We start from the raw sequence: 26,867 nt of genomic DNA, 5'->3' as shown, positions 1-26,867 counted from the left end.
CAGGATTGAACGGAGAGAAACCAGTGACTGCAGAAAACGCAGGCGATCTCACACCCCCGAAAAGTGAAGCCAGACCATCTCTATCGCCCCCCGGTGTCTGACTGCAGTATAAGTCATAACCCTGCCCCCTCCCTGTTAGCGGATAGGACAGGGTCAACCTGAAACAAAAAGTCTCCGCAAAGAAATTTTTCCCAAAGATTCTTTCTGCCATTATTAACAGTTCTCGTCACTCTGGGTTGGGTTTGGGGGGTCACCTTTGTCATAGGCTTGATTTTAATTGCTGACTCGATGCTGTAAAGTTGTGGTGCAGCGTTATTATGACAGCTTTGGCAGCCGCAGCTGCTGAGGAGGAGGTTCAGCATTTGGTTTCCAAAACTATATATATATATATATATATATATAATATATAAAGGTGTATGTAGTCTGTGTTATGTCAGTTATGGGTTCATGGACTGGATTCATGAGACCTCAGGTTTAATATTTTGTTGCAGTTTTAGTCGTTTCTCTTTTTTTCTTTTCACACCAGACTTTATTTGGTTGAGAGGCTGGAGCTGTTCAATTGTCAGCTAAAACTAAAGCGAGATAGCGTTCTCTGATAGCGTGGGGACACTTCTGAGACATATGAATGCAGTCTTCAGTTTTAATATATTCAAACTGTAATAAAGCATAATAAACATACTGTTTCTCTGTGGCAATAAAGGCCTGCAGTTCAATAATGCATTTCCTTGAATAAGCAGATGAAAATATATACAGGAAAATTAGATGGGTTCTGTAGAGTCTGGAGAGTGTCATGTCCACAGTTTCATCAGGAAGTGGCTTTTTCACTGGGCAAATATTTAAAAGGTCTCTTGAAATGAGCCACGAATAGTGAAAAAATCATTTTTAATGGTACAAATATTCATGTTAGACAAGGACTTACAGCATACTTTAGTACACATCTAAGTGGTTCACATTGGTGGTGCACAGTCAGTGATTAATCGAGCTTCAAATACATGACAAACACCATAGAGGTTGAAGACCGTTCTTCCCAGTAAAGCTTTTGTGCGTGCAGCTTGATGGAAATACATCAAAGTCTCACATTTCGATAAGAGACAAATTTTACATAAAATTTATGAAAGCCATCCAGAAGCATTTCCATATTCAGTGCACCTTTTTTGACTCTTTAACGTCAGATTATTGCATTTATCTCGTGATTATCACCCTGTTATGCTCACAAGCCAGTGAAATACAGCACAATAAGCAGTGTGAATGAGCTAGTTTTTACCACTTTATTCTTCCTGTGCCAGATCAGTGTATAAAAATGATTTTCTCAACAATACAGCAGCTATAATCATCAGATGCGCCCTCTCCTTCCCCAGATGCTTTGCCTGTTGTTATGAAAATGCGATGAATATCCAGCAGAATATTTTACATGCAGCTCGTGAGCAAGTAGGAATAATTTGTAACTCTGCTTACACGATAGAATGGACTGACAGTTAATGCACTTTTACATGTCAGCACTCATGTTTACTGCACACATGTTGCTCCTGTTAGCGATGCTCGAGCTGCAGCAGAAGAACCACCGTGTTTCACAGACTTCATGTGTGTTTTAGATCCTGAATGCTGCCCCTTGTTTTTATGGGGGTTTTTTCAAGCTTACTGGGTGTTTGCATCTCGTGTGGATTAATCTGAGGTCCATGAAGTCTTCAATTCATCATTCACAAAGGAATACATGTGTCTGTGACCCCAGGGCCATTGTTTACTCTCTGTTCCTTTAGGGGTTTTTTCATCATCCTTAGGATTTGTGCCGCTCAGTCAACCAGATTTTCTTCTGTATTTTTAACTCTGATAGTAGATACTTGTTCATCCAGCTCCAAATCAACTCCAAGCTGCATGTGATGGCTTTGGTGAAACTTTAAAATTCAAATGCCATGGATACAGTCAGGCCCGTGAGAATTTGGACGTTATTTATTTATTATTTTTCCTCCGTAATGGTCTACTAGGCCACGGGTGTCAAACTCCAGTCTTTGAGGGCCGGTGTCCTGAAACTTTTCCATGTGTCTCTGCTGCAGCACACCTGAATAACATTAGCAGGTTATTAGCAAGACTCTGTATAGTGCATGCTGAGGTGGCAGTTCAGCCGCTTGATTCATTTTACAGCAGCTCAAGAGTGAAATAACGTGGTGCAATAAAAGTACTTTTAGCAGTACACTTTTCCAAACACTTACATTTATTTAAATTTACTTGAGTGGGGTTAGGGGTTGCCACCTCAGCATACAGTCAAGTTCTATAGCAGGGGTGGGGAACTCCAGGCCTCCAGGGCCGGTGTCCTGCAGGTTTTACATGTGTCCTTGATCCATCACAGCTGATTTAAATGGTTAAATGACCTCCTCAACATGTCTTGAAGTTCTCCAGCAGTCTGGTGATGAACTCATCATTTGATTCAGGTGTGTTGACCCAGGGTGAGATCTGAAACCTGCAGGACACCGGCTGCAGAGGACTGGACTTCGATGCTTGTGTGTGTCTCGCTCCCTTCAGTTTTGTGTTCAGTAACTGAGAATCTGCTGGGTTCAGATCAGGTGTTTTTAAAAATATTCCATGTCTTTACCTTTAGAGTCTATTGAGTGACTTTTGCATTTACGTCAGATTATTATCCATTAGCCTTGTGAAGCTCCGTCTGATGACTTTTGCAGTGCTTGGCTCAGTCTGCGCAGAGAGCATACAGTATCTCTGTACCCTTCACACTTCATCCTGCTACTTCTGTCAGCAGTCACATCATCAATAAACACTAGTGACCTGCTCCTACTGGCAGCCATACGTGCCCATGCTGTAACTTGGCCTCATTTACATCAGGCATCGACACATCTTTGGACCTCATACAGTTTTCAGTGAACAGCAAACAAACATAAATTTAATGCTTGGAATCAACTTCATATCTCATGTCTGCTTAATATGAATAACAAGGGAACAGCTCGTTAGGAAGCCTGTGAAACTGGTTTTCAGTCAGCTGCTCAGATATTTTAAGCCTCTGGAACTGTGGAGGACTATAAAAAATAGCTGTAATACTTAAACAGTTATTGCAATACATTTGATAAACCTGCTAAATTAATGACTATGCCTTAACTGATTTATTTAAATCCACTGTGGTGATTTACAGAAGTGGAATTACAATTCTTTGAATGCGGGTGCTTTTGTTTTTTGGGGGGTGGGGTTAGTCGAGCTAACACTTGGCACTTTAATCTCACTTTGATTGGAAATTGAATGCCTAAAGGACCTGGTGACCATGCGGACAACTATTCTCACAACTGTGTGTCTGAATGACATTGAAACAAAACAAACCCCGTGCACACAGATCAATGGAGAAATGTTTTTTCCAGCATCAGAAAAGGGTAATGCTGACTCTGTCATCCCAAAAGACATGAAGAGAACTGAAGTAGTGCATAAAATTGAGTCAGTATCCTGAAGACCAGACTTTAACTGCCTATTAGGACAGTTTTACAGCCAGTCCCACTGTCCCCTGCTGCAGGACTCAAACCGTCTCATTCAAAATGCTCCCACAGGTCGAAAAACAGTCAGAGTTACTAATGAGACCATAGCCAGCAGCGAGGAGGAAAAAATGCAAAATTAGATTGAGAATAGCTGTTTTACATTCATCACTTATAACCTGGACGTTTAGTAATGATTTTCACTGGACATTTCACCTCCCTTTATCATTAATGATGAGTTTTGACACCTCAGGAGTGAAGATGTGGTTAGGGTAATTTCCAGGTTTTTCCAGGGGCAGCTGCACAGGCAGAGACCCCCTCACTAACATCTGATGTACATCCAGTCAGTGTGTTGCATGAACCGGCTGAAATATGGACTGCTGCTGGTAGACTTTCAAGGGGTAAAGCAGAGGAAGTGATCAAATGATGCAGTCATGGCTGAGAGGGTGATTTATTTATTTTCCCCTTGTTTCTGTTTATTAGTATCTTATCTAGTCTCACTTGTATGAACGGGTTGTTCAAAACTTTCTGTTTTTCTAATCATTGTTTTTCTCTCGTGGACATCAACTCTAATTTCTTGCATGTCACATCGGTCGACTTTTCTAAATTGCCACGTCTGGGATATTTGCTGTTTTTCTTTTATGACAGGAAAACAGTTAGACAGGCATGTTTGTTCCAAACGTATCGAAGAGAACAGATGTAACAGAAACTGATGAGTTTTCCCAGGAACAGAACTTTGTCAGAAAAACACGAGGCGTGTAGCAGGAACCTTCTCCTGCAACTTGAAAAAACATGGAGTTTAATCTCGCAGATTTTAAGGACGCGATGTGCGAATCATTTAAATATTTCATGCTCTCTCTGACAGCAAGTAAAGGATAAAAACAAATCGGCAAATCTGTTTCTTTCTTTGATTAAGAGAGCGGTACACCGCAACTTTAAAAAGTGCTTACAAAGTCATTAAGAAAACATCTACATGAGTGTGAAAATGTAAATGCACAAAACCAAAAAATCCAAATGTGCTACAGTTATCACAGATTATAATGGAAGTGACTGCAAACTGACAACAGTAACATACCCAGCTGTTAGTTTGTGACAGTGTGAACATCGAAACATCACCGCCATCGTCTGTGACCCCACAAATATGTTTCTGTAGTCAGTTGTGTGTCTCTGCAAAGCATGTTGTCAACTTCATGAAGATAATATTTGCTGATACGTCTTCTGGGCTTGGATGTGTTTTCTCTTGAACAGGATCAAATGTTTTACTTTTATAAGTCTGTTCCTAAAACATTTAATTAATCCGTCTCAGCGTGTTTGCAAAGCAACAATACAAACAAGTGCAAAGATTGCAGTTCCTTAATTGGCTACTCGAGTCTGACTCCAAAAGCAAGTCAAACCCCACAGACTCAAAAATAAACATGTAGCCTGTTAGATTAAAAATTATAGTTTTATATTTTCCTGTCATAATTATAAATACTTGAAACTCAACCTAAAGTATTGATAATGAAGGCCTGCTTTGAGTGGGAGGTGGGTGGATCCTTTAACTGTCTTCACCTGAACTCGTCTGTAGATGAATCTTCTAAACTTAATCATTAGCAGATGCAGTGAACCCTCTCATGCAAATACGATCACATCTGATTAACAAAGATGGTGAAATCCAAAATGAACCAGTGTATGATTACACGTCATTGTAGAAGATCCATTGGCTAACGTCCAGACAGGAGACATGAGCACAAGAGGAACAGACTGAACAACATGCATTAACTTTCTTTCCTAAGTCTCCTGACATTACACTCAAATGTTGCCTTGCACCTGTAATAGTTCAGCAAACGATCATCCACTGAGGAAAACACAGTTTAAAGGGTGCCCAGCTAATTAAATAGTCGGCTGTGGCACATAACAAAGCTTTAAATCCTAAATGCAGATGTCCCTCCGGTCCGTATAGATGCTCGAGTGGTTTCGGCTCCATTTGTGATTCCAGCACTTAAAATGTTACTCTGTGAATTGAAGTCACGGCTCATATCTGTTAATACGGCAGCATGTTAGCTGCAGAACACGGGGAGCAGTGAGGTCTGTGAATCCTCACTGCTGGGTACAGTTGGGAACAAAAGCTGTTGCTGCACTGCAAGCACGGGCGCTTTTGCTAGGTTTCATTTCCTTTCTCCATTAAGGTCTAACACGAGGAACGCCTCTCTGCAAGCCTTATTCTCTTTGCAGTGGCAGTGCAAGTCTTCAGGTGTTGCCTGGGCTGAATTGCTAATTGACCACACCTGGCGAGGTGTGGCTAAAGGCACGCCTGAGGCTGACTTTGGAGAGGCACACCAGTTTGTCTTTATGCTGTTTCAGATCATTTGTTATGTAATTTAAAATGAAACCTGTTGTTTGTGAAACTCTGGTGTCAGTCTCCATATTTATGTTGTGGTTACATTATATATTTTTTAAAGACCCCAAACACACAGTCCTAGAAACCAGTTGGCAACCGCTGGTCTCTAAGATATGTATTACTTGACCAGGTGCAACTGGAGGTTTCTAACAGTCATTGTAAAATCAATTGCTAAAATCTCTTTTCACTCAGGCTGAGAGACTGGTCAGTGGCTGTTTGGTGAGTATTTGCGGGAGGTTGCTGGCAGTCATTCAGTGAAATTGCTCTCAAAGACACCAAGCTGTCAGTGTCACCATTTACTTTCCCAGCTGTAGTTAAATGTGGGTGATGCAAGCCAGAAACGGAACCTTTACTTTCAAATTAAAAGTTTTGACATGTGCCACTTTTCACTCTTAGAGCACTGCTTGGTTAATAGCGTGCTAGTGTTTGAAATAAAGCTGATGCCTTTTGAACAAACTGCCGGTGATCGCCTTTTTACGACCTAGTAACTGCTGGGACTTTGAGTTGCCGCTTTCCAACCAGGACGGGTTTCTAGACGTGAGAAAACGACTGTAGCTCATTTTCTCTTCAGCTGTTTTTCAAACTGCTTTAATGTTAGCGAGTCTTGTAAACTTTCAGATTTTATGGGGTAAAAAACTGAAATAAACACCAAACATTTCATATTTCCATCTGGCTGCTCCTGTTTTGCAGTCAGCCTGACCTGAAAGGCACCTGAGTGCAAAACAGAAAAGTCTCCTGTTTAAAGAAAGACTCTAAACTATGTTCAAAACGTTTAACACTGCATTCTCCTTTGAGAAGAATTCATTCAGCAAGACTCAAAAGTCAAAAGGTAGATTTTTTCCATGTTCCTCCTTTCTGTACACAATAGTACGACACTCTGTGGTGAAGAGGTGACGATGTAACATTTGGATTTGAAGTAAACTGAATTTTATTTCACTTCAAGGCTGCTCTTCATAACTTATATTATTACTCATCTTATTTTTTTTGTATTACACGATGATGTAAAATTAATGGCACACACCATGAAAAGCTGTCGATTACACATTACACAAAAGCCTTTCATAGATTTTAAAGAGTTGTTAATTCCACAGATAAATGAAATATTCTTTTTTCTGCAAGCCTGTCAGTTATCTTCTTCAAACCTTAAATACCATGTCTTTTAATATAATTATAAAATCTTAAACTGATCCAGAGGAAAAGCTCTGAGAGGGACACGAGCAAAACTGGTGCATCTCAACTTGCCCATGAATTCTCCTCTCTAACCATTTCCTCCATTATCCGCCACCCAATCAGGAGCCATGTTTGCAGGAGGGCAATTTTTCTGCGTGTTTTGATATTAGACACCGAGGACGATGGTATAATGGTATATCTTCCCTTGATTTCTAGATTATACCGAAGGACAATGAGACACGCTCCACTTTGATGTATAAGTACGTCATCCATGAAGATTCGGTGCCCATCAACAATAACAATGTCATCCAGGAGGAGACCTATGAGTGGGCTCTGAAGAGCTGGTCTCCGTGTTCCAAGCCATGTGCTGGAGGTAAACTCAGAAACTACCTTCACTTTAAAAAAAAAAAAAAAATGAATGAAGACGAATAAATACTTTTTGTCTAATTATCAAAATTGTATGTTGAAGTTTCATATTCACAGTCATTCACAGGCTATAGGTGTTTGTGATGATCTGCTTTTATCCATAATTGGTTCCCACATTCTCAAACTGTGTCTTTGACGTAAGAAATTGACTGAGTGAGCTAATTAAACCAAATATTTTGTCTTCAAACAAGATGACTGACATAAATTTGTTATATGCACTTCTAACCACAAAGTCTTTTCATTTGCACGGGTACACAGAATATCAGAAAGGTGTTATTGGCAGTACTTACTGTTTCTTAGTGTAGGAAAGAGAGTTGGTACTTGATACAAGAGCAAATATGATTTTTGCTACCAAAATCTTTTTTTTCTTTATCCCCAGTGGTCATGAGTCCTAAAAAAAAACTTCATTTATCATTTTTCTACTGTGTTTTTTGGTTTTATTCATATGTCAAATGTTATGTTTTTTTAAACATCCCTGTGCGCAGAACATTAGCATTTCAAATCTGCAGAATGGGCCAACAAAGATGTCATTGTGAGCTTAAAGTTCATGACTTCATAGCTGCCAATATTTCAAACAAAGAAACATACTGATACAAGATTAATATTTGTCAAATTTTGCATCTTATTATATCTACTTGACCATGTGACCTCTACTCTGACCTTAAATGTGGGAACAGCATGAAATTTGTAATCCTGCAAAAGAAAATTACATATTTTTCTAGCTTATTAAATATCCCATAATGGTAAATGGAATGGTTCTTATGCAACACTTTTATACTTGAGTACTTAAAGGACTTTTCTCATTCACACATTCGCACTGTTAACTGCAGTTCTTTCCCTTTTTGATGTCGACTCTGAAACTACTCAAACGCGTTGCATGTGCTTGTGTGTTACATATATATATTAGCCTGAACACACCTCTAAGATTTTATGTCAGCAGGCTTAAGCTCAACAATTGTCCACAAGCTCGCTGGTATTTAACTTATAAGTAGACAAAAGCTTTAAGACATATTTTTAACTTAAAGGAAATTAGATATAAAAATGTGACTTGAGTAATTGCAAAGGAACTTTGAAGTTTGAAAGACAAACCCTAGTAAAAGGATGTCAACTGTCTTTCTAATTAAAACATTGGGTTTTTGGGGGTGGGGTTTTTTTGCACAGGGTTTCAGTACACCAAGTATGGATGTCGGAAAAAGGGAGACACCAAGATGGTTCATCGAGGCTACTGCGATGCTGGCAAGAGGCCCAAACCCATCCGAAGAATGTGTAACCTTCAGGACTGCACACAGCCTCAGTGAGTACAGGCCTCCCCTCATCCTCCAGATAAAGAAAGGTTTCTGTTAAACTTTTACTCAAGCTGGACCTCTAGGATGAGGAACATGTTGCCAGCATTAAGTCTCGGTCATTCCCAGTGAGACTGAATCCACCAGAGTTGCCCTTTGCCACTCTTTCTGTTCATCAGTGGCAACTAATGGTCAGAATTTCTAAGTGCAGCCGAGGAACAGAGGGTATCACAGCCAGTGGTCTCGAGAGCTCGTCAGGGCTTTTTGCGGATGATGTGGCCCTCTTGGCTTCATCAAATGGCGACGTCCAGCTTGCACTTACGCAGTTTGCAGCTGAATTTGAAGTGGTTGGGTGGGGAATTAGCACTTCCAGGTCTGAGGCCATGGATCACAGATGGAAAAGAGTGGAGTGCAAAATCAGTGTAGGGAATGAATTTCGTCCTCAAGTGCCAGAGTTTAAGTATATCAGGGGCTTGTTGAAGAAATTCACAGTAGGATTGGTCCTGCATCTGTAGTGTTGCAGACATTTTACTGGTCTGTTGTCAGTCTACATTCTTGCCCTCTATGGCCACAATCTGCAGGTAGTAACCAAAAGAATACCTTTGTGAGCTGAAAGGAGATGTACCCTCCTGCATATCGACAGGAGACAGCTGACGTGGACGCCTCATAGATTAGGCATTTTGGGCGTGTCCAACTGGGAGGAAGCTGCAGAGCCAGGACACACTTGAGAGGTGTCTCTCTTGTGTCCCCTTAAGTTTTCAGAGGAGCAGTAGGTAAATGCCTTTGTTAGCATCATTTAAATTTCAATGATCTGTTTCTTATCACTTATCGCTAGAGTGTGAAAGGAGTGAAAATTAAAGCTTAACAGCCAAAAATCTGCTGTCTTTTTCAAGATGTGAGCTCTGGTTCAGACACCTCGTCCTCTTTAGGCACAGAAAATGACTTTGTATTCTTTACAGGTCAGATATAGGCAACACAGATAGAATGGGGCACTTTTGGAGTGCATTATGATTAAATTTAACATTACCTTACAGGTGTCCTCTCAGAATTGAACACGGTGACGTTATACAAGTACAGATAAAAAAAAAAAAAAAATGGAAAGGATAAATGTCGAGCATTTAGCTGTAAATGGCCTTTATTTGTATAGCGCTTTACTTAGTCCCTATGGACCCCAAAGCGCTTTACATACTCAGTCATCCACACATTCACACATTGGTGATGGCAGCTACGGTTGTAGCCACAGCCACCCTGGGGCGCACTGACAGAGGTGAGGCTGCCGGACACTGGTGCCACCGGGCCCTCTGACCACCACCAGTAGGCAGCAACGGGTGAAGTGTCTTGCCCAGGGACACAACGACCGAGATTGTCGGAGCCGGGGCTCGAACCGACAACCTTCCGATTACGTGACGAACGGCCAACTCTTGAGCCACGATCGCCCCAGATAGCTGTGACATTTACTTCACAACTAATTTAGTTACAAGATATATATAGATATATTTGCCATTCGATGACTAAACATATTTTTCTTCCATTAAATTTTTTTCATCAAATAATCAGAAAAATATTATATAGTATCTTATTGTACGTACAGATGCACATCATATATGGACTCCAACCAGTTTACAAATGTGCAGAGTGAAAGCATGACTCAGTGAGCTCTGCTCTGCTCATCTCTGCAATTTTCCATAATTTGGCATCTGCAAAGCCTCAAAATTCCCAAAATGGTCTGCATGTTTTATGATTCGGGTTAAAATGACCTGTGACAGGTTAAAGTTAGAAAGATCAGAATAAAAGCAGCAGAGCCCGAGACGTCCCGACGACACCGCGTTCACAGAAAATCTGAAATTTATAAATTTGTATAATAAATCAGCTGTCTCGTGGGATATCAGAAAATTAGCTGTGACATTTATTTCACAACTAATTTAGTTACATTTAGTTTAGTTTTTTTTTTTTTTTTTTTTGTTAAAATAGAGAGCCACGCAGCTTCCACTCCGTGTAAACCGACCAATATTATCTTTATTTAATTTCTGTACTATCGTAACCATCACCCTGCTGCCCCTGATGGCGTCATTATAAACGTGCGATGCGAGCCCTTCTTCATGTAGCCAGTGTTGTGGAAGTTTTTCTATTTAAATAAAGCCTGCAGACGAGCGGTGAGCGGTAGCTAACATTCTTTCATCGGAAAAAAGAACAGACAAACCAAGCTTGGTGGAGAGCCTGCATGACCGCGGGCAGACGGTCAGCAGAGTCTCACGAGCCTAGCATGGCTCTCGGTTAAATACCTTCTCCAGGAACAAAAGGCAGTACACAGCTGTTTCACACCTTAAGATTCACACTCCCTTGCTACCTCCCAGAGTCGGAGAAGAGAAAAGATTCTTCCTGTGGAGTGGTCTGCTTCCCCCAACTTCCTTACTACACCCCCACCATTTGTCTTACTGTATGAATGTGAGACATGTTAAAATCCAGTGGCACCAAGGCATTATACAATAATTCCACAACACCGGTTTCCTCAGTAGGATTAGAAATGCTCCCTAGTAAGAGTGAAAGGCCTTGGTTTGAGTCGGAAGTGGATCACTTTTCTTGTGTTCTTATTGTACTGTCACAAAGGATAACATGAAACAATTCTCAAACACAAATTTGCTCTGGCTAGAAAGTTCAATGAGACAATCCAGTAAGTGCTCATGAAATGTGTCCAGCCGTCAGCAATAGCCGAGTTATTCAGTGCTGAAGTATTTGCTGGGTTATGCCTTTAGTTACAGCTGTGGCAAGGGGAGCAACCAGTAAAAAGCAAAGCAGTGAGTGAAACAGCGACAACTGTCTTTATGTTCACAGGTCTGTGACTTTTGAAGTGTGGTAAACATGGCAGATGGCCCCGCCCCTCCCTGAGCCTGGTTCTGCCGGAGGTTTCTTCCTGTTAAAAGGGAGTTTTCCTTCCCACTGTCGCCAAAGTGCTTGCTGGGGTTTTCTCTGTATTTATTATTGTAGGGTCGACCTTATAATATAAAGCACCTTAAGGTGACTGTTGTTGTGATTTGACGCTGTATAAATAACATTGAATTGAGAAGAGACAGACTGTCACACTATTAATCGAACTGTGCTTATTTTACAAAGTCTTAATTTGACATCATGCTGTCTCTAATTTGGTGTTCAGTGGTTCAGATTCGTGTTCCTGCTTCAGCTGGGAGTGCTCTTAATGTTTGTATTGCACTTCATTCAGTTCACAGGCCGGCTCAGATCTTCAGAGACCAACCAAAGTTGAAAAGGGTTTCTCAGCGTGCAGTGACCTGTGGGCACCTTTGCTCAACTAACAAGTCACACTGAACAGTAATGAGTTGTGTCAGAAAAATCACAGCAGTCTGTTGTAAAGACACATAATCATGTAAGGGAAAAACTGCCTCCGGAGTGATAACACAGCTCTGCTGCGTGTAGCTGTTATGCTGATAAAAGAAGCGCGACTGTGAATGGAAAAGGAAACGAAGTAAGCTTAATGTCTGCTGACCTCTGAAAATGCAAATGAAATCATCCATCCAAATTTCACACTTCCTTTCACAGCTAATCATCCTGCTTAAGAACTCTGAGATGATGCAGCACAATTTGACTTTACACAGGAAGCTAATGCTACACGTAAGCTGTCCTGTTTAGCTTTAAACCAAAACTCAAGAGACGAGATCATAAAGCTGAGATCTAACGCTGGATGATTCACTGATTGAGTGTGATTGACTTCCCTTTGGGGGGGGGGGGGGGATTCGGCTGCAGCTCAGAGTGGAGCTCCGTTTGAACTAATAGAGCAAATGTCTCCTGGGCACGACTTTTTCTGTTTTCATCATTTTCTTAGAAAGGAAACATGCCTTGTGCATCTTAAAGGAAGAACATACGTTTTTTGGATGTGTAGTGTTTTGATGTCACTGTTGTCTTTAAGAATTTGTTCCAGTGTTGTAGCTTTAGGGATGAAAATAATCATCTGTGAATTTTTTTACTTTAACTCATGGTCCTTAGTAGATGAATGAGTTTCTTGGCGTTTCCGGGGCCTTTCATAAAGCACGGCCAGAATTAATTTGACATTTTTCTAATGGAGTATGGCGACATCTACATCATGTTGCTGATGTTTCCGATCTCCAAATAGAAACCTGCTTTTCATTTGGTGTCACTGTGACCTTGGATGTTACTGCATTCATGCCCCAGACTCGGCAATTATTAAATGGGCGATAAAAGTCGAGGAGACAGCGTGGGGAAAGACGCACAGCAAATGGCCTTGGGAATCGATCCAGGCCGCTGTAGTTAACCTCACGGCATAGATCGCCTGCTCAACCCGTGAGTTAAACCGGTGCCCAGAGATAATGCCTGTCTTTCATTGAGTGATAAAGTTCTCATTGTGAGGATGGAAGTGCGGTGGGAGCCTCAGTCACAAATTTCTTAGCTATGAGACTGTGGTTCGCGCCCTCTTTAGACATGCACTTTGTGTAGCTTTCTTTTCATTTGCAGGTGTGTTTCCTTTTCACCCTTTGACTTTTCAGTCAGGTTTAGGCTCTAAAAGCTGTTTGATAAGGGGCAGAAAACATCTGAGTTACAAATGAACTTTAATGCTGTACATTATTACTAGACAATCACTGCGTTTAGATGTGACACAAAGGGCTCAACAAGTATTTAAAGAGTATGTGATGAATTTGGGTGTGAGAGGTCCTGGTTTCAAGCGCCCACTTATGTTACAACCCACTTAACAGCAGAGTGTTATCTGGGATGGGGTGTAACACAAAGTGAAAAAAACAAAACTGTTAACCATAGTTAACGTCAGTGGAACATCATTTAATTTACAATTAAGGCAAACCAACCAATTAGAACAAAAATAAAACACAGGGAAGCTCTAAGCATCATTGTCTCAGAGGCTGAAATAACAAACAAAACACTCCTTTCTAGCTAAAAAAAAACAACAAAAAAAACCAAAAAAAAAAAAAAACAACAACCCACACACAACACTCTCTGTAAGAAAACAAAGTACAGAGGCGGAGCTCCCTGTCTAACCACAGAACAGGAGAAAAAGGCTGAAACAAAAATGGCAGAGAACCCCTACCTGCTTCCACTCTGGATCACTACAATTCCCGTGGTAAAGACACACCGTTACTCACAAAAAACCAAAGTCACGCCAAGCTTCACAAGTTGTACACAGCTACAGTCCACTACCCGAATCACTGCAGGTGAAAACCCGGGGAGAAGGGCGCAGCATTGGACACGGCAGTCTTTATGCAGTGGCTGACGAGCTGCAACACATCTCACCTGTGGTTAGGAGGCAGACCTGAAACACAGGAGGAGGAGAAAGAGCCCTCTCACATGGGGAGAGCCCCTAGAGGTCAGCAACTGTAACAACAGCTACTGTATTTATAGTCTCACAGAGGTCATAGCATGGCTTTGTAAAAGCAACACACACCAGAGTGCATCGAGCCAACTGGACTAGTTCGATGCACACTGGTATGTGTGCTGTTTGTCACGAGTACGTTTGTTTTGGTCATTTGATTTAATTTTTAAAGTCTGACTGATCATTCAGCATACAGCATAGGGTGTATAATATAGCACACTATCTATTATAGACAGACTCACGCAGCAGATGCTTGTGCAATTGAAGGCATCTGTGGCCATTTAGGGTTCAGTATCCTGCCCAAGGACACGTGACATGTAGACCGAAGGAGCCAGGCATCAAACCACCAGCCTTCCAATTAGTGGATGCCCTTGCTGTACTTCCTGACCCACAGCCACCTCACTCTCAGTATCGTCTGTTTTTCTGATCTCTGTGCACCCATCAGTTATTGTCTAATTACTTAGCATTTCAGTGTTTTGGGGGCTTTCAGAATCACATTTTAAATCCTTCTCCACATGCAAGCTCGTGAATAATGAGTTATAACAAAAAGTCCAAATATTCTACCTCAGTAAGTGAATAATGAAGAAGATTGTAGAGTCTAAATGGATCTTTGTAGTCTCTCAGGGCTTTCACTCTGTGCTTTTTGTATATACTTGATGTGATGGTCATGTTCAGGTACTTGGTCAGACCTTTGAAGAAGAAGGCAAATAGCTGGATTTTTTTTCTTGTTCCCATCATTGTTCCACCTTGCTTCACAACTGGATGTGGCCAAGGTTTCTGTGAATCTTAAGGACACTCTGTTGAAAGAGATGAGAAAAGTCAAAGAGGATGTTTGCATCGCTGCACCTTAAAGGATAGAATTCCATTGGCTCACGAAGCTGGCGTATTTTCACATTTAGTTTAATCAACACTTGTCTTACAGTGCACAAGAACTTCAATACATAAACTTGAATGAGTTTTTAATTAAACTCATTCTTCATGTTCACCGAACGTTCGTGAGATTGTTTGGTGAACTCAAGCTGCTCTGGCACATAGTCAGTGTGTAACCCTCAGTATATAAAAGGGGTTTGATTACTGTGTAATCCACTGAAATCTTGTCACAGTAACTTGCCAGCTTTAGCCTACTGGGATAAACTCTGACATGATGCAGCATAATTTGACCTTAGATGGACATAAATGATACTTTTACTACAAGATTATTGGAAAACCTGCCGAAATCCTCTTTAACGGCACTGGAGAAAAGACGTGCACAGAGCGTTGACTTCTTTTCAGTTTGGTTCCTTTTAGAAAAGTTAGAGCACTCAAAATAAAAAAGTAAAAAATGCAGACAGATTAGTTAGCATAGACATTAATGACTGAGATCAAATGAATCATTGAAATGTTGCAAAATCACCAAAAAATCATCTCTGACAGGATGAAATGCTTGCAGTCACTTAATCCTTAAAAATGTGCAAAAAACTCATCTTTCTCTGTTAAATGACTCTTACTGCCTATTTAAACATTATTATGTAGCCTTTTTGTCCCACGTTGAACAATAATGTTTCTTTACGCATGCAAAAACAGAAACACCTGCTCATATAGTGCCTTCGTAGAGCTTGGGAAATCTTTGAGAAATGAAGTGCATTCAGAGACCTGCTAGTATATAGATTAGAACTAATGGAAATCTAATGTAAGAGGATTCATGCTGAATTTTAAATGTCTCTATTGATTTATGTGGAGGCGTCAGCAGCTTTCTGTGCTGATGGCGTCTTTTGTCTGAGATGTTTGTCTGCGCTCAGGCTTTCTGTTAACAAACATGTCACCTCTGCATACTAATTCTCTGTAAGAAATCTTCTCTTCATCGTCAGTGAACAGTGTATCCAAGCCTGCTCCTGGATTCCACGCTTTATTTATTTATTTATTTATTTATTGCTTCCTTCCGTGAAAACTCGACATAAATCGTTTCCCATTTTTCCTGCCTTTTTTCCTCCGTTCAGAAATCCCTTCCTGTTGTCCCTTCCATCTAAAAGTATATTTTTACTCAATAATTTATTCACTGCCGATTGATGTATGTAGCAGATTTAACCATCAGTCTTTCTAATATCACTCAGGGGAATTTCCATCTTCCAAAAAGATGTGACATTATTTTGGAAGTCTGCAATAAATATTGCTCGCCTGATTTTTGACCTCAGAAAATCAATTGTTAGTTTTATTATGAAGCATGTTGGTAATTTTTAAATTATGGTCACAGTTGAAGGTATGGTTTGATTGGATTTAAGGTAGAACAGCTGGACACTGGTACTGGTCTGTTGTGGTGAGCATAAAGGCACAGCTATTGGTTTAAATGGCTGACCTGCATTCCTACTTTGACATATGGCAGCGAGGTCGTGACTAAAAGGTTACCTGATACATGCAGCAGGAAATAGCTTCTCCAGAAGTCTAGAGATGGCTCGAGGGAGCTGATATTCAGAGCAAATGGTTTAAGCAACCTGTAGGAGATCCTGAAGCAGACCTAGCATACTCTGGAGAGTTTATGTCCGCTGGCTGGTTTGGGAGCATCTCTTTATCTCAGTGAAGAGACCTGTAGATATCATGGCCAAGAAATTCAGTTTTCTTTCTGTTTTTTTTTCATTGTTTATTTAATTTTTTATACAGCATATTATTGGAACTGGTCTCTTTTAAAATGTGTACCCCTTGTGTTTACATACTCAGTGGCAGTTACCAGGTGACGTCAGTGATCCTGTGTTGTTTTCCCTGCAGGTGGAGCTCAGAAGAATGGGAGCACTGTACCAAAACCTGCGGCAGCCTAGGCTTTCAGATCCGAACCGTTCGCTGCGTACAGTTCCTGCATGATGGCACGAACCGCTCCATCCACAGCAAATACTGCAGCGGCGAGAAGCCCGAGAGTCGAAGGCCCTGTAACAAAGTACCGTGTCCTGCCCAGTGGAGGACCGGAGCCTGGTCAGAGGTATCCACTCAATGTATTTGTTCTTCGGGGCGGGGGCCATATTTGTCGTATTTTCATGTTTCAGATCTTTTTAAAAAATATATTATTAAAGAAAGGTAATGCAAAAACATACAAAATGCAGTCTTTAAATATTCATTTTATTTATTAAAATAAAAAAACAAAAAAAAAAAATCCAAACCTACCTGAACCTGTGTGAAAGTAATTGCCTCCATTTTTGGAAAGTGGAGTTCACGTTCACTCACCGCTCCCAGACCTGCAGTCTGACAAAGTGCAGCAAACTAAACACCACATCATTCCACGATATAAAGAAACAGCTGAGAAACTAACTCACTGACATCTGTCACTTTAGAAAGGGTTACAAAGACCAATGCTGACCAAAAAGAATCATCTGCCACAAAACATCTGGATCATCCCCGAGACTTTTGGGAACTGACAAGACAAAAGCAGAACTGTCTGGAAGGCTTGAGTCCCGTTACATCTGGCTTCAAGCTAACAGTATTTTATTTAAAAAAACCCCCATCAGAGGTGGTGGTGGTGCGATGGTATGACCTTAAACAGGCCGTTCATGTTTGCAATCCCTCTAGGAAAGAAGTGAGGCCTAAATTCCCTCCACAGTGATATGAAACACTCGTTCCCATTTATTTGTTTGATTGCACTTTCTGCTGCCAAGTGTGGCACAACCAGTTATTAGGTTTATAGGACTGCTACTTTGTCACTTTGGGGGAGGTAACTTTGGATGATCTGAAACATGTTAAATATGCAAAAAAATGAAGAAATTACTAAGGTGGCAAATATTTTTCACGGCACTGGGTTTGAGCTTGAAAAAGCCATTTTCTTTTGAGTCGCAGATCAAAGAATCGCAGCTGAAAGAGTCATTTATATTTGCTGTTCGTCTTTGATGTGAGGGTGAAGAATTTGGTCCCAGACTTTTGTGACTGATTTCATTTTTAATGTAACATTGTTTCCCATTACCGAATGGCACCTAAGCTGATATAGCAGGGGTTCCTGATCCCGAGACGATAATGTACAAAGAATCAGGCATCTGTAATATTTCATTTAGAGCTGTGTCGCATCTCATCTGGAAACATGCCAGTTTTACAGCCTGCACTTCCTCCAAATGAGACCTTTAAAAAACCACATCAAAGAATCCAATAAATCAGACGTCCGGCTGAGTGGCGCGATGCAAATAAGAGCTAATAAGATGTGTGTCTTTGTGTTAGTTGTTCATTTGTGTGGGTGGGGTTTTTGTAACATGATTGGGCTACAGCTTCTGATAAGCAATACATATATATATAAATAGTATATGTACAGTTAAGCTGTGAGTGAGAGTAGTGGTGCAGTTTCTTTAATTATTTGTTGGTAAATTAAAGATGTTTGTAAATCATAAAAACATGTTTTTTTTACTTCTAGGGTGATGGAATATGTTCGGACAACATCTCATGAAATTAGCCACTTACAGTGTTCATTAAAATACCAAAACTCAAACTTTTTAGTCGCAGTTTTCCGTGTTTTCATGCACGAGTTTTCAAGTTTGCTGACATTTACATTCACACTCACAGGAGATCTCAGTCTAAAAGACGAGACAAAAATCCACCAAATAATTAATGGTGTGTTTGCTGCTTCACCAGTTCTCACATTATTAATTGCAGTTTAATTTGAGGTTTTGATGTCGTCTTTCTAACCGATCACAACTGAAGGGAAACGTTTATTTCTGGTCTCAGTGGCCAAACTTAAAGGTTGGGTTAAAAGCCATGTGTCACACACGGGGCCACAGGTGATGTGACTGATTGCTTAAATATTGCAGTCTTGCAGGTTTATCAATAAATTATTCAAAATGTTGTAACAGAAGGAGCCCGAATAATAAAGAAGAAAGGGGATCTCTCCACCTGGGCCTGCTGAGATTTCAGATGCTGTTTGGCTTCATTTGAGGGCTTTAAGTTTGTTAATTCACCAGACTCCCTGGGTACAGTTAGTCAGGCACAAAATAAAGATGTCACTGAAGCGAAGGGCAAAGTGAGACTCCATTAATCTAGCAGACAAAATACTTTAGTTGTGTGATGTATTCCCAGGATAGTTTTCTGACATATAAAACTCTGAGGAAAGTAAGAAGTGTTGTTTCTTTTTGAACATTAAACCTGAAGCGGATTTTCAGCTCACTTTTCTTATCTTTTCAAACTCTTGCGCAGTGTTCTGTGACGTGTGGAGAGGGGATAGAAAGGCGTTTGATCACCTGCCGGATTGGAGATCAGTGTAACGGAGAAAAGCCCGAAAACGTGAGGCCGTGCAAACCTGGACCCTGCCACGGTAAGAATGTCTGATGGTGCATTCCTCGTAGCAAACATGCAGTGTCGTCTTTTAATTTACTCTGTTAACATTTCAGCACATTGTACTTCCCTCCACATAATCAGTAATTCCAACACGCCAGTCTTTCGGTCCAGCAGGTCCTCTAGACAAAATACATAATGCATGTCATTTATTCTTACTCTTTGAAAACCTTCATTTTAGCAGATTACATGTCCTTGATAAAAAAATAAAAAATCTTGCATTTTCCCCTGACCTCGCAGCCAGCCAATGGTTTCCATTTATTTTTAAATGAAAAGGGAAATCAATCAGCAGCCCCTCGAAACGTACTCAGGTCTTTTTAATTCAACACAGTGAACATCAAGCCTGCAATAATTCATTAGAAAGTACCAACATTGTTCACTGGTGAGTGCAATTCATGGCCAGGCAGACGGAAGCATCTCTGCTGACATCACAACAACAGTAAAACTTCATTTAAGCATTTCCCGTGATTGATTTAGACTTTGAGTTTTGTCAAGCTTGGAAAATGAAATCAGTCACTGCTTGAAGGAAGAAAAATGTGTTCAGATGTTAACAGTACGTCCTTTTATTGCTTTTATTGACTGAAACATGCCGTCCTGTCACGCTTTCATTTAAAGTAATTTCCTTTAGTCATTTAAAGCCCAGACAATTACATTTGTGAAGAAATAACAGATTATTACTCTGCTGTGACGACATTTCAAAGTGTCCAGGGTCTGTATGAAATTGCTTCACCCCACAAAAACTCTGCTCAGTGGTAGCACAGAGGAACTATGTTAGGCGTCAGCACCTGCACGAATGTTGGTTAGACTTTTGTTTGAAATGCATCAAGGCAAGTGAAGCCAAAGGAAACATTCCATTCTGCTCATTTATAGATCTAATGTAATAAGACATAAATATCTTTTTGTGTCTTCATTAAGTAAATTGGACAATCGCTCACTTTCTATTCTTCCTTGGAGTTGGACTTCTGCTGAGGTGAAACTTTGTAGAGCTTACGATGTCATGTGCATAAATGGCCGACATTGTTTCAAGCATTCATGCTCCTAAGTGCATTATGTGTTAATTAGCTTGTGCTCATGTCCCAGTGATTTACATGCAGTTCCAGACACAACAGAGACAAACGTAAAACTCTGGGACTTTCCGTCGTGGGTATCCCCCTCATTGGTTTGGTCATTTTGATATTTGTAGGTCCTTAAATTGATGTTGTTATTATTGCTTGTTATATTTAGGCAATGATTTATATTCTCTCACCAATGAACTGAAAAAAGTAGCCAGAAATGCATGGGAGGAATCAACAGTAATGAACAGGACAGTCACAACAGATGGGGCTGCGACGGTACGACGTTAAGCTACATTTGCCAGGACATAACGTTGGTGTAGCACGAAAAACTCCTATAAGGAGATGAGATTGGAAGTGAAAGGTGCAGAGGTGTCTTAATCTACAAATAGAAACATACAAAGGTTAATGACAAAGTCTGCTGCTGTTGGTTGTTTTAAAACATGCCATGAGCACACCTTTCTGTCACACAAGCTTAGAAGAAACCTTTTAGAGATTCTTTGTTCATTAATCTGCAATGAGACAAGATGTGAAGGAAGTTCGCCAACAATCCTGCAAAGATCAGTAAAGCTTTTAAAAAGAAGAATCTGAGGTTAACATACAAAAACCTGCAGAAACCTCTACAACGAAATAAAAACCATGTTGTGTGTCCAGTGTAGAAAAAACCCTCAAAGGCTGTGACGTTATCTGTATTTTGGCAGATCTCAGTTTTTAAAAGAACTGAATGTTCCACACAAGATATCTAGGGTAGCGTTTAGCGAACAGATGGGACAAAAGTGTAACTCTTAAGCTACAATGCACACCAAAGCATGCAGGGTCTGGGTGACTTGTATTCAATAAAAATTGCAAAAAAAACCCAAACAAACTGAAGGCAGGAGGCTGGCTTTGCATTTAGGAGACGAAACATCGTGTTAAAGTCAGGACGATTGAGATGCTGTGACATGATTTGAAGGGGGCTGTCCAGTGATGCAGATGAAACAGTTTGGTATCTATGAAAAGCCAACATAGGTTGCTGCTGCTGAAGGACGTTTGACAGGTTACTAAAGTCAAGAGTTTACCTATTTGTACAGCTGTGACTGGACGTGATCACAAACATGAAATTCACAGATTGTGTGTCACTATTCTAGGACAACGTGCAGTGGAAAAAAAATGAGACAAAAACCCCAAAAGCATTGTGTTTGTTTACAACAGTGATGAAAATCAGCAAAACAGGAGTCCATACACAATCCTGCCGAATCCAAACCTTTTCATGTAACTTATTCTCATTTTAATAACCCACGCCAAGCCTCTACGTGGCCTTTCCTACACAGCACACAGATTTTTAAATGAGCGTATTTTATTGATTGTGTCAGTAGAAGTGCATGTCATTTGTAAATGTCGCTGCATGCTCTTTATGCGAAACATAAATGCCAAGTCAGTATTTAAGTTACAGGGATAAATCTCAATAAAAGTAATCATAATAATAATAATAATAATGATGCAGCACACTCATAAGTCGGCAAGAGCACATTAAGCTCTCTGCAGGTAGCATTCCAGCTATTATATATGCATGTACTCATTTTATCTGTGCATGCTGTGGACGAGTTTATGTATGACATCGTCCCCTACTCAAAAAGAAAAAGAAGAAGAACGAACAAGACGTCTGTGGTTTGTTTGGCGATTAAAGCGGGCTGACACTGATTATTACCTTTACTTTAAATCTTTACCATGTTGCCGTGCATATGTATTTATAATTTTAGCAGACATAATTGTACTTATTTTGCATTTTTGTGTTAAAGGACAGCAATTGAATGCCAAAATATTAAACAAGGTAAAAGATCTTTCTTATTGGACCTGAGACATTTTCATGCATATGCTTAGAAGAGTCTTTGAGGTCTCTGGAAGTCGTTTTAGGACAGATGTAAGTCTTGTTAAGCAACACTCAGCAGTTATTATTTGTTAGAGAAACAAAAGCAGAGTGTGACTTGCATAAAGTTCTGGTGCCTGAAAGCATGAGGGGGATGAACTGGAGCCAACACAAAGCACTCTTGGAATTGGTTTGTACAGTCGTAAAGGGATCTGGGTCACATCTCCTGTCTAGGCGGAACAAAATGAGCATCGTTATGCTGAATGTACTGTTAAAATGTGCACAAACACTTTCTTTGCTGTCAGTCTCTAATTAAAAGCAATGCCTCTGTGCTTTGTAAGGTATCCCTTTCTGCTTTTTTGATCTCTTTCCAAGGCCATTTAAACTTTTCAGAGTTTTGACACTGCAGCGAGCTTACACTGTATGCTCTTTGACTTACAGATGAGCCGTGTAATGGGGACAAATCCATCTTCTGCCAAATGGAGGTATTAGCGAGATACTGCTCTATTCCAGGCTACAACAAGCTGTGCTGCGACTCCTGCAGTAAGCGCACTGGAGCCCTGTCTATGTTCTCGGAGGCGGCCGAGACCGAGGAAAATGTTCGCTTCGGATCAGCCTCGCAGCTCCTCGAGACATTAACGGCCGCAGTAGCGGCCAACGGCACTCGCGGTGGGAAACAAGGCACGGGCAAAGGATCCGCCACATCGGGCGGTGCAGCAAAACACATCACCACGCCTGCTCCAGTTAAGAAAACCCCATCAAAGATCACTACAGCACCGAGGCGGGTTCCACGACATGCAGACCTCACTGGCAGGAAGCTGTCCACCCAGGCTGGTCCTACTCGGGGTCAAAGGTCAAGCAGTTTGATGGACAGTTGGCAGCCTGTGGCATATTCTGAAGTGGAGCGATGAAAGTCACAGCTTTTCCCTTTAGGACTCGTAATGTACAGTAGATAATCCAGCTTCATCCTGAGTCTTCTCACACCAGAAAACACTAGAGAGAGAGAAAGAAAAGTGCTGGTTCACTTTGTAAGAATTTGACCCCGATACGGACTCTAGATATCTCTTTAACCACCTGCAGTGAGCTTGCAGATTACTGAGGCTGAAACAGCCGTGCTACTTTGCCCTCATACTTCTATATTAATATGAAACAAATATGAAATCATTTCAAGGTGTAGGGGCACGTGAGCCACAGGGAGTTTTCTTCCGTGTCAAATGAAAAGCTAAATGAAGTTCATAGTGAATAGTTTCAGGGATACAGCCAAAGGACAGTTCAGTATTCAAAAGATGTTTGTTGCTCTGACTCATATATTCCCGATGTCTGACATTTATTTCATTTTATCACCTTGTTCACTTGTTCAGGCAAATATTTCTCTAATGTCACCTGCACAGTGAAAACTGAGAGAACAGGTGGAGGAACATGTCTGCATTCCCCCTCCGGCCTGAGCTGTCGCCTGGTCTCGTTACTGAATAAACCAGGCCCCTGTTGCCTGCAGAGCAGCTATGCTGCTGCAGATATCCAGAGAGAAAATGTCAGCAGGTGCAGAGACCAGAGCTAATTCAGCTGTGTAGATTTAGTAGAACTCATAGAGTATGGAAATAGATGCAAGAATTGGTTTAAATGCCTCTTGTATTTCAGTTCATTTGAAAAGTGACTCCACTAAAGGCCATGTTTGCCACATTGGTTCTTTTTGGATAAATCTCAGCTTTACGATGCGTTTTAATTGATTGCATCCATATCCTATCCCTACATTGTGACCTTTGAGGTAGATGTCAGAGTTCGGTATCATTTTAAAATTAAAAATAATCAAAGCCAGAACATCTGATACAGCTGAGAATTCCCACTACTTGAATGTTACAAACTGCCAGTTTTCTTGCCAGAAATCTAACTCTAAGCTCGACTTACAGAAAGTTCAGCTGTCAAAGTATTCAGTGAAAAATGATTTACCGTACTTTAGGTGAATATGTGAATACCAGAGATAAATTTCCCCAACACACTATTTATAAAGCTTCCTGTAAATGCTGTACATGAAAATATCAGTATTATTTTAAGAAAGTGGGATGCTTTCAAATACATTTTTAACCAGTTCTACCAGATGTTGGTGCCAGTGTTTACCCTTCCAGGGACGGTGCTGTTCACATGGGTAGAAAGGGATTATTGACTGATTATTGATATAGCTTTCCTTTCAGAATGCCATGAAGATTTCTGTTATAACTTAAAGAAAAGTCAAAGTGCAGAGAGATGAGCTGTTTGACACCCTTCTGATATTTGCATTGTAGGAGCAGTTAAGTTAGTTTTTCATAAACACTGAAAACATGGGAAAAAGCTAACCGACTCTGTCCAAAGAAAACACCACCTATCAGCACCGATGAAGTATTCATCCTGTTTCTGAAACAACTTTGTTACCTTTAGACAGAGCTTACTTTTTGCTACCAGTCACTAAGCTGCACCAAGCTGGCTGCTTTTCATATTTAGCTTTGTTCCATGTTTTTTCTCTTCTCAGAAATACTTAAGGGCAAAGAAGGAACTAACTAAAGAGCATGCGCCGCTCAGCGTTGTATGTCATATAAAGTAGACCATACAACACTCAGGTCAAAGGACCAAAATCATTCATAATACATGTAAAATGTGTTTTTACTTTAGCCTCACTTTTACGGTGACTTTTTGTTAACCCACTCGCCTCTTTAATAGGTACACCTGTGAAAAGAAATGCAATCCGATATCAGCACACCGCCATAAATCCTTGTCCTATGAAGCTTTTTGTTTGTGTTTGTTATTGAGGTCGTAGAGGGCAGTGATGTGGGAGGGAAGGGAGGCAGTTTATGTAGCCTACACATCCTCGCTGCCTGAAACCTCCATAATCAGGTAAAATTATAACAACCTTTGGGGAATGTCAGCAAAGAGTGAAAATCTAAATGATGAATTGTTAGCAGAACTGCTGCGTTAGATTGCATTTACATTCACAGGTGAGCCTAATAACTAAAGCTGCATTAGTTGACTTTTGACCACTAGGGACCAGACAGACAAAAACAAACACAGCAATGCAGACATTATCTTTAACTTTTAGACACATTACATAGTGAATTCTGCCCGTGCAATGAAGTCCAACTTATTTTAGCTCAGGAGTCCCCGCCATCTCTCACTTTCTTCACCACCCAGCTGTTTGTTCCAGCTGTGCTTTTAGCTTTTTCACGAAGAGCTAAAACAATGTAGTCTGTGAGTACTGAGCTTGGAAAATTGATCAACCCTTTCACAGTCTGCCAATATAGAGCCATGTCATTCAGTTTTAATATAAAAATTACTTAATGGCCCTTGGAGCTCGTTACATCCTTTCATGATTAGCCTGAACAAGGTTCTCTGGTACGTTTTATGTTTGCAGGAACAAAGCTTTGTTGTAAGGACAATAAGCTGGAATTTAGAAAAAAGACTCTTACTGTATGTGGAACATATTTTTTTCCAAAGTATTCTCTAAATGGCTTTTTTATTAAGGTGGAAAAAGGTTTTGGAGACAGAAAGCTATTTATTTAAAAGAGGATTTCCTTGCAACCACCATGCATCTGACTGCAATAGCAAAAGGCACAGATTTGTGTTTTCAGCAAAGAAATAGCTTGCAACTATCCACACTCAGTCCTGTGTGCCAATGTATAGAACATGTATATAGCATTGAGTGCATAAATATTTATTGAAAGTTAAAGGGTTCTGCTTTGTTGTCACAGCGAGTGCAGCAGCCGGCCGATAAGCTGCATTGGATAAACCATTGAAAACTGATCACCTCTTTCTCCGGTCATATTTTCGCATTGGAAGCAGATGTGTGCTTTTTAACAAACACAGTAGACTAGAAATGACATTGTTTTTTGCAAACAATTAGATGTAAATATACATGCTCAATTTTGAGATGTTTTACTTGTCAGAAAGCTGTTTTTTCACAGCTGTTTTGTAGAAGTCTTTATCCAAGTTGTTGCAACACAGCAGCGCGAACTGACCAGACAGATGCTTTATTTTAACCGATAAAACATGAATAGCGTAGTACCAGTAAAGCTGTTTTATGCTGTTTGTAGTTGGCAGTATTTTCATTTTTCTCCCCAGTTCTTTTCACATCATTTACTTGCTGCCTATAAACACTGCTGCTAACGCTATAGAGAGCTTGTAACGATAAATAGGGTAGCCGTAGATGTTACTTTGACAATCCCTGAGCCTCAGACAGCTGTTATTGCATAGGATTTTCCATGTACTGTATCAATACCCCTGTGCTGTCCATGCATTGAAGTATTGGATTGTCATGAACGCAAGTCACTCTGTTCTATTTGCTTTACTATGTATTTGCGTAGATTGAAGTGTACACTACTGATGCTGTTTGTTGTAATGGGGAGCACATAGCAATAAAAGATATAATTATCTAGTCTGTGTTCTTGCCTTCGGCTCTTTCCACCATTGCTTTTTCTTCTGGGTAGTGAAGTGATGCAGAAAAAAGAGAGATTCCTGGTATGTAGTAATAACAGTAATGTAAAATAAGCCCAGAGCTCCTGCAGTCTGTATAACATCCTGTCTATCTTTGGATCCACGTTTCTGAAAAAGAAAGCAGTTGTTCAGAACGCGGCATACACACCAACCCCCCCGAAAGCATA

General features: G+C 40.5%; 1 protein-coding gene across 4 annotated transcripts in view; it reads left to right on the top strand.

Moving 5' to 3' along the window:
* Nucleotides 1-26,641, top strand: part of adamts3 (ADAM metallopeptidase with thrombospondin type 1 motif, 3) — a 139,993-nt gene extending 113,352 nt beyond the window's left edge. For all 4 annotated transcript variants that reach the window (XM_025897060.1, XM_025897061.1, XM_025897059.1 and 1 more), the window contains 5 exons: nt 7,231-7,387; nt 8,602-8,734; nt 16,813-17,020; nt 19,207-19,324; nt 22,684-26,641. In XM_025897060.1, the coding sequence (XP_025752845.1) occupies nt 7,231-7,387; nt 8,602-8,734; nt 16,813-17,020; nt 19,207-19,324; nt 22,684-23,153 (1,086 nt within the window). In that variant the 3' untranslated portion in view covers nt 23,154-26,641. The remainder of the gene's footprint in view (nt 1-7,230; nt 7,388-8,601; nt 8,735-16,812; nt 17,021-19,206; nt 19,325-22,683) is intronic.
* Nucleotides 26,642-26,867: the final 226 nt, after the last annotated feature.

This window comes from Oreochromis niloticus, linkage group LG12 (assembly GCF_001858045.2).
Source record: "Oreochromis niloticus isolate F11D_XX linkage group LG12, O_niloticus_UMD_NMBU, whole genome shotgun sequence".
NCBI classification, from domain to species: Eukaryota; Metazoa; Chordata; class Actinopteri; order Cichliformes; family Cichlidae; genus Oreochromis; species Oreochromis niloticus.
The sequence above is the reverse complement of the archived record's forward strand: the minus strand, read 5'-3'. Positions and strand labels throughout refer to the sequence as shown.